The sequence below is a fragment of the Gymnoscopelus microlampas genome, assembly GCF_963454915.1.
Source record: "Gymnoscopelus microlampas genome assembly, chromosome: 20".
Lineage (NCBI taxonomy): Eukaryota > Metazoa > Chordata > Actinopteri > Myctophiformes > Myctophidae > Gymnoscopelus > Gymnoscopelus microlampas.
The window spans coordinates 30587780-30596942 of record NC_139957.1 but is presented as its reverse complement, the minus strand read 5'-3'; the positions used below and the strand labels follow the sequence as shown (position 1 = coordinate 30596942).

General features: G+C 42.0%; 1 protein-coding gene across 1 annotated transcript; it reads right to left on the bottom strand.

The window, feature by feature from the left end:
• Positions 1-848: 848 nt before the first annotated feature.
• Positions 849-7424, bottom strand: LOC311035708 (putative E3 ubiquitin-protein ligase UBR7). Its single transcript, XM_084044082.1, has 11 exons — positions 7209-7424; positions 6586-6719; positions 5333-5393; positions 5138-5233; positions 4689-4742; positions 4441-4546; positions 4196-4341; positions 3511-3693; positions 2595-2751; positions 2357-2418; positions 849-1690 (listed from the first exon to the last, which is right to left on the bottom strand). The coding sequence occupies exons 1-11, from the start codon at positions 7332-7334 to the stop codon at positions 1607-1609; spliced, it is 1209 nt and encodes a 402-aa protein (XP_083900208.1). The 5' UTR covers positions 7335-7424; the 3' UTR covers positions 849-1606.
• Between the last annotated feature and the right edge of the window lie 1739 nt (positions 7425-9163).

Sequence of the window (9163 nt, the reverse complement as noted above, 5' to 3'; positions counted from 1 at the left end):
TCTCATGTATCTCAGGACACCATACAACTGTGACAAAGTGACTGCATTTCAGTCTATGGGAAAGACATCAGTAAATGGGGTCAGAAATTGTGATCAAAAGTGCGCATTCGATAACCATGTTGCTTGCACATTGGTTAGGTAAGGGAAAACAGAAGAACTCGGGTGATTGAGTGTCATTGCAGGATATGATCAGACAATCAGAAAGAACACTCCATTGACAACTACATAGTGATGTTATTGTAGGGTTGCAGTAGGCAGAAAAAAAGTGATATGTCAGACAAGTCATCCTTTCATCATATTCTCCACAATTGGAGCACTCATACACACCTATGACACATCCACTCAATACAGGCCTGAATGCTTGACTCCTTCAGTGAGTGGGTCTGTTCTGCTGTGGGAAGCATTTTTATGGCATGGTTTGGGTTCACTTATCCCCAGGGTCACTCCAAATCAATACAAAATGATTCTGAGTGATCACCTTTTATGCTAAGATAAAACTATATATCATGATGGGAGTGGTCTCTTCCAGGATGACAAGGGGCACGAGGCATCACTGAATAGTTTGAGTATGAAATGATGTGCATTGCCTTCGCAGTCACCAGATCTCAACCAAATTGAACATCTAAGGGACAGATGTGTTAGACAGTGCTCTCCAGTCTCCACAATCATCCAAAACATGAAATGAGAGAATATCCCTCCAGTAGTTCCAGAGACTTGCACCATCTATACCAAGGCACACTGTTCTGGTGGCCCAACACCTTACAAAGACAAATGTTTTTTCCTATTTGTCACTTGTCTTATGTTTAAATTGCAAACTCCTGACATTATTATAGTTAACAAAAAAAAACTGAAGACAAACAAAAAAATAGAAGGAAAAAAACATTTTAATTAACTACAATACAAATAAAAACAAGACTTTACAACAAAAAAGATAACTGAAACTGTATCGTTTACAAAACTTGACTAAGACAAACTTTCATTAAAATCTTAGTGTTTTGCCAATTAATTGGGGGCCAACTTAGTATATCCTCATGGCCCACAGGGTGAGGATCACTGTTCAATATTTCACATACTGTACACAAGCCTGGCATTTTGGGTGGACATGAAATATAGCTTCCACTTTTTTAGCTGTACTAAACTGAATAAAAAAATGTATTGTGTTTTTATTATACAATACATCTCTGACCTTTTTGGATATTACCTCTGACAAATACCACATTACAATAAAAAAAACTTAACTACAACTAAGCCATTTCACCAAAAAAAAAAAAGACTAAATCTAGAAAACCCACTTTAACCCATTAAAACCGGGAAAGCATCTGTGTCAAAAGTATAATCTTGGTGTGCAACAAGGTTTCCAGTATGAATGATTAGGGCCTCAATTAAAAATACTGGACACCAAAAAAGTTGAGTAAGCAGCTGGGTCTCTCAAACTCTTCATAACACTAGGAATCTTGGGACTTTTAGAACAACGTTGCAAGCAGCAAATTTCCCATCAGCAATTAATTCAGCAGATAAAAAGGTTGGATGTTTTACATTCAGTCTTTGTCTTTAGGGATCATGAAACAAGCAGGATGACAGCAGTCAGGAAGAATCTGACTCATTTTTACTGGTAGCCTGCATTTGTTCGACGTCTTTTCCTCGACTGCAGCTCTTCAAAGAACTGCTGTACAGCTTCAACTGTTACCGCCTGACATAGAGAGAAACAGGTTGAATGTGACATTGAAAAGAGTTAAATAAGAAAATGTCAACAACTGACTTTGATGGGATTTTGGATCATATTCATTCTCACACACACACACGTCTGACGTCGCACAACAGAAACCACTGCCTAACAACGGCAACTTGCGCTGACAGATTATTTTGACTAACAACCCTGATTTGCACTGATGGGCATGTCCAGTCCATATATGGGCATATATGTGTGACCGCCACGGACAAACAGAACTTGAAATTCTAGACATATATAAGCTACTGTACACGCCAAACGCACGGCATGCGCTGGGGTCATTACGCTGGCAATGCGGCGTGTTCTCTCTCCATCTCCCTCCCTCCCTCGCTCTCTGAGTGAGCTCTGGTCTGACGTCATACACAGCCTCCCTCTCCATATCCCTCTGTCTTGCTGATCGAACTCTTGTCTGATGTCATAGTTCTCCCTATCCCTCTCTTGCTGATCGAACTCTGGTCTGACGTCACACACAAACAATAACCTTTGTGTTCAGGTATACATATACAATAATATAATGGTTAGTATATACACACATTTACACACAGTACTATACACTATATACTGTACACACACAATTAATTAATTAATTAATTAATTAATTCAGGGCTAAGGACAGTATTTTCTTACCTTTCCTTCAACAGCATGCTGTTGTAAGAATGCTCTCAGCTCGGTTTTCAGGTCATTGTAATCTAAGGGGGGGAAACTATTTTATTCAAGTCTAGACCAATAACCTCTGCATCATTAGGTCTATCTAAGCAACATTTAAAAGATCTGCTGTTCATTTCAATGCCATGTCCTTCCCATCTTGCTCTGCCTTCAGCTTCCACTCTAAAAAGATGTGACTGGTCCCCATATATATACTCACAGTAAATCATCTCCAGCTGTTGCACACGGTCCATTGAGTTCAGGAAGGACATCAGCGGGTCCTCGCCGAACGGCTCTGTCCTGCCTTTGTTCTCGTAGGCCAGAATGGTGTCCGATTCATCAAGCAGAAACTGCACTCCTGCCTTAACGTAGGCTCTCTAAGCATCAACACAGAACACAAGACTGTCACTGCGCTGACTGTGTCCATTTAAACACTTTTAACCAGGTGTCCCTATTTTGGGCAGGTTATTTACAGGTGAAACATTTTAATATTATTATTATTATAATAGTGTATATATTGTCTTTTTCCCCAAACATATTAAAACACGGAAAATAGATCTACAAGCTTAAAAAGCGATGTGATGGGAGCTTGCAGATCGGCTATATTCACACGACATTGTCGTACAATGGTATAAAATAGGGCTTAAGTGGTTTACCAGTTTATGAATGGTGTTTTACATAAACTGGGATTACATTATTTCTTACATTTTTTATCCCACGATTTTTGCAACCCATTTTTTTCACCCGGTGCCAATTGTCTAAGTAATCCTGGGCGCCACACTTCCTCTGCCAGCCTAGGGAGAGCCTAGAGCCGAGCTCATGCCTCCTTCAATGCATGAGAGCTAGCAAGCCGCTTCTTATCACCTGACAGGGGGAGGTTCCCTGGTTAGACGTATCGCGTGGGAGGAACACGTTATTCCAACCAGTTCCTTTCCCCTCCATCAGGCGCCCCGGCTGACCAGGGGGAGGCAGTATAGAGACCAGGATTACACGACTGGGATTACATTGAAAGAAAATTACAAACTGGGATTACATTGAAAGCAAAGTCACCCCATGTGTGTTGACTTGGTGTTGGCCTCCATCATGGCATACAGTCTAATTTGAGTAAAGAGGCATTCGGTACTATTAAGACCCACCTTGCAGCTGACACAGGTGCAGAGTTTGGAACGCCATTCATAAGGCCAGAACACAGCTCCCTCCCTGGCCCTCTTCAAACCCAGGTCTTCTAGTTCTGTCAGCCTGCATGCTCCAGACTTCACAGAAGCGCCTGTCATTTCCTGGTGAGTCCGTTTGCAACAGGAACTCCTGTTTGCGGCCTCCTGAGGCATGAACAACAACAGTGAGGTCTGAGTCAAAGACAACAGCTGTGTTTTTGTTCTTTATATAGGCGTGAAGAGTACCAGAGGGCCAAGCATGATTAACCCGGCCTTCGTCAAAACAAAGTAGCGCTTCAGAGATCAGCATCATGGCCACCTTTTAACGGCGAGTGACACAGCGAGAGGATGCGCTGATGGCATCGCTCTTGTTTACAGTAAGCGGTCCTGTGAAGCTGGGCCAAATGCCATCCCTAGAGTAGGGGAAACTGAGCCCCATGGATAATTTCTCCTCTCATTATCCAGAGAGGAGGAAGGCACAAAAAGTAACTGGAGATGTCAGCCCTCTGGGTCTACACCTCTCATTGCCCTCCAGCACCATCTAGTGGCAGGCTGGTGACACTCACGATAACCCAGTAAGGCCCTCATTATTCAACACATCAGCAGCTACAGAAAAAAGGTATATATGTATACTGTACACAGACTCATCAATCATTAGTTTGCTCACCTTTTCCTGCGTCTGACAGCCACAGCTGGTGGAGGACCCTTCACCTCCATTCTTGCAAGAGTCACACGGTTTTACTTCCTTCTCCCCGTCTTCCACCACAACCTCTGCCTCGTCCTCGCACTGGCTGACTTTGATCACCGGTGGTACTTGATGTGAAAGAGGACAATGGAAAAGTGAAATTCTTGAATTTGCAACTAAAAAGGCTGGCTTTGTCTTTGCCTGGCTGTGCCAGGAAAATAGGTCACCTGCAATGTGAGCAGCATAGGTCCACAGGAAGGGGGCCTTGTTCATGCAGGTCTCACACACCATCTCCTGCAGTTCCTCAGAGTCCACCACCGCACAGCCCAGGTGCTGTCAAATAGAACACACACACGGATGAAAACTACAGCAAGGGGAGTGGAAGTTTTATGCTGGTGGTTGTTAAAGTTAAGGCGTTCCATATGTTCAGTAAAACAGACGCCTTCCTCGTTTACAATGCTGGCTCACCACTTACCCTGGTGTGAAACCAATCCTCACAGATGATACACTGAATCATCTCATCATTGACCTAGCAGGAAACACAAAACAAACATATCATCGCTGCCGGACGGAAACCTTGTAGGTCCAAACCGTTACTTATCAGGAAATGGATTAGTTCCGAATCGTTAAAATGACAATGATCCTGATTACTTTGCTTAATATTGTATGATAAATGTCTGATAAGATTGTATTTTTCTTCTAGCATTTTCTTAATGCAGCACGTATTGGCCAAAAGGCTACAGGTAATGACCTCTGATTTTATTGTGCCTCTGAGAGGAGGGCAACGTGCAACAGCTGAACAAATAACATGAACTTGAATTAATTGCAAAATGTCATGATCACATGACATAAAAATTACGATTGTAGCTCACTTTCGATTAATTATGCTGCCCTGAAGTTGTGGAAAAGAAATTAGGTAAATACCTGGTCATCAGTGTCTGGGTATGGACGGTCACATGAGCAATACATGCCATGGAAGTTGTGGTTATAAATATTTTTGGCGTTATGGCCGTCCTTAGCCTGTGAGAACAAAAACAGAGAAGGAATAACTCAACACAATCTTAATCTATGTGATATATTATGCAATCTTGTAGAGACTGGGCTAATCTAAAGACTTACAGGAATCAGTTGACAATGGAAATCTCCAAACTTGCCATTCCCACAATCACAGCGAAAATTTCTGTAGAAGAAATTTGCATATTGTGACAAAGGTTAAAAAACAAAACAACACACTGTCCTTGATTTGACAGTTATCAGTGTAATGTAGTACAGTGGTTTTCAAAGTGTGGTCCAGGGACGTGACGTGTCCTTGAGGGAGTTCCATGGGGTCCCAGCTAAATGATTGATAGTTATTCTTCACCATTACGTTGTAAATACAAGTATATAAAAAAGTCCATGTTCTCTAGAGAGAGAGAACATACAAGAATGGATTTTTTGTTTTATCAGACTTTCACTGTCGTCTCTATACCTACAGTAGATGAATACGGTAGTAAAGTTATTCTTGGCCAAATTACAGACCACGAGAGACCAAATCATGTCAAACAACAACAATGTTCTTATATTGGGGTCCAAGAGAATCTTTTTAAACAGGGATCCGTGGCCTAAATATGCCATATTAGGCGTAGGCCACAGATCCTTTTTTTTACCCTATTGTTTTTTTTCACCCAGTGCCAATTGGCTAAGTAATCCTGGGCTCTACTCTCCCTCTGCCAGCCTGAGAAAAGCCCCGAACTGCACTCATGCTTCCTTCAATGCATGAGGAGTCCATGAGGATTTTATTCAGCTGACAGGGGGGAGTTTCCCCGGTTGGACGTAGCATGTGGAAGGAACATGTTATTCCAACCAGTTCCTTTCCCCTCCATCAGGCGCCCCAGCTGACCAGGGGGACACGGGGGTAACATGCAAACTCCACACAGAAAGGCCCTTTCACCAACCCCTCCTAGGGTATGGGCACTGATGACACGGGGGAGAGAACACGCCCCCAGCACCCACAGCGTCCCCGGGGGGAATCGAACCAAGGATCTTCTAGCTGTGAGGCGCCAGCGCTACTGTACCCCCGCCACAGATTCTTTTTAGCGGAGACCCTCAGGGCTCAATTCTAGTGTGTTTACTGTAATTGTGGGGAAACGCTGAAACTAGCTGAAATCAACAAGCTCAAAATGTGCAATGCTTCGCATTGTGAGCTTGTCGATCTGCTATTTTCAGCGAAAGCTTTTCCCACAATAAGGATGCTGGGGTTTAAGTGGTTAAGGACCCCAATTTGATATACATATATTGACCACATTCAATATGTGTATCAAATTGGGGTCCCCTTAAAAAGGTTGAGAAATACAAGAAAATAAACTACATTACGTTCCTGTAAACTGACCCACCTTTTGGTATACAACTCAATGATTTCATGTCCTTCGTGGCATTTATTGGTGCAGGCAAGACAAAGCCCTGCAGGATCTGCATCCCGGGGCGTGCAAGTGCTGCAGGCAAACACAGCTTGTCTCTTCACATAGCCCTGCGTTTATTACAGCAAAAAACACCAACAAGTTAAACAAACCAAACCCACACAAGGGATTTGAGCTTTCTATCTATTTACAAGAGGATAATGGACATTGTGTCAATACTAGCTCTGATTCGGAGGTACTGCGTAAGACGGCACAAGGCATGCCTGCAACCAGAAAAAATAAATCTGAGGCAAATACGTGCACGACTTCTGTGCCGTTTAAATCAGGGTTATATGCACAATCACATCATTCATCACATGCACTGCAGACAGTGGTTCTCAAATATTTTCATGAAAATGTATTGTGCCAGGGAGCATTTGTGTTGTTATAACGTAAAAAAAAAATCCAAATATTCCACATTTTATTGCTAGTTTCTTATAGCAGATCTACGCACGACGCGTTGTGAGCTTGTAGATCGGCTATTTTCAAATAGCCAACGTATATAGGTCTAAATCTGAGGCAAATACGTGCATTACTGGCTGTGCCGTTTTCCATTTTACCTGGGGGTAAGAGCATTGTTCAGGGTCACTTCCAGCCAACACACACAAAGCGTGTGCGATGTCGTCTTGATCCGGAGGAGCATCACCGTCGAGCGATATGGCAGAGTCATCTTTATTCACCGCCATTCTAGGGAGCACAAAGGGGTTTGTGAACACACAGTCACACACACAGACAAGCTACAGTTCGGAAGCACACAACAATATTGACAAACGTCTTTTCCGGGCGAGATTCGCGGGAATAGCAGTGTTGCCATGTCTGCTTATTATAAGCGACGTTGGGCTTGTTTTTCTGTAAAGTTGCTTGGAAATATTGGTAGTTCCGGGTGTTACGGATTTTTTTGGGCTTGTTTCTAAAGTGTAGTTGATGGTTTTGGGCTTGTTGTATTACTGTTGTTTAAACCAGTGGTTCTAAAACATTTCCATGCCAAGGACCCCAATATGTAAAAAAAATATATATATTTTATGCCAGGGACCCTCACCCCTGACTGTACCAGATTTTTGTTGTTAAAATCTTAGATGAATATTCTACATTTTTCATTCATTTTTCATTTTTTTAAATACCAGATCTACAAGCTCACATTACGACGCGTTGCTGTGAGCTTTTAGATCGGCTATTTTCAAATAGCCGATGCATTATGCATATTATAGTCGCTTCTTTTGGGCTTGTTTTCATAGACCTGCTTGTTTATTTCTCTCACAAAATCTGGCAACACTGGGGAATAGCCACGTGGAGGAAGTGGCGATACTCTGATGGGAGGGGCTACAGATTTCGCGGATTTTCAGAAGGCGTATTCATTCGAAATAACCGGCATGTCATTATGGCTGGTTGTTTTCTTCTCTCTACAATGAATTGTGAATGGTTTTAAACATTTAAATGAGGGTTATGTGCACAATTACATCATTCACATGATGACTGAATAGTTTGATTTGCACGTTGAAAATATGCTGTTTGTAGTGAAGTTTCTTGCCCATAATTATTACACACACAGACACACACACACACACACACACACACACACACACACACACACACACACACACACACACACACACACACACACACACGTTCATTCAGTAGGTTACTCCCATACTTACAAACATTATGCCAAATAAACTAACATACAGTTCCAAAGTAGCCTACAGTGGATATAGTTTAAATAATGGAATATGGAATTGTGTTCATCCTTTTATCAAGAGCTCAGTCGAATCACCTATAAAGACATTTTGTTGTTGTGTTTGGTAATCGGGCCTATCCTACTCAGTGATGATAACTCTAATCTGAATCGTAAAGGTTACAGTTATTTTATTCTCCAGAAGATGGCGTCCCTGTAGCAAATGTATTATTTACCAAGCTTAACATTATGTGAAAATGTATGATCGGCTCTGGTGTCAAGGCGGGTTGGACTCTTGGACCATGGCCTCGACTTGTTGCCCTATGGATCATCCATAGGAATCTGCATTGCATCCATTATGGATTCCTATTTTAAGAGTTCAACTTCACACTTTGCATTTAAAGGCAGCCCGTCATTCATATTCAAAAATAGCAGATCTACAAGCTCACAACAATGGGTCACTAGATCGGCTACATTGGTGAAGAGATTTGTTGTAGATGGAAAAAAGTGGACCAACAAGTACAACAGAACCAAAACGAAAAGGCTTTGTCTTTTGAAAGAGTTACAGATGTTAGAAGTCTGTTAGTAATCCTATTTGAATTTTACAGTGTAGATTCCAGAGATTAAAAATAAAATAAAATTAGAAATATCAAATGGGGGTCCATCCATGGTGGTCATATCAAAATGGGGGTCTTTGAAATGTAAAAGATTGAGAAGCACTGAGAGAATAAAAACATATATCCACTGGAATCTTTTTTTTCCTTTTTTTTTTGTTTGGCTGTGGCGGGAGGGGGGGGGCAGCCGGCCAGGGAACCCATTTCATTTGTTTTCATTTAGTTTCGA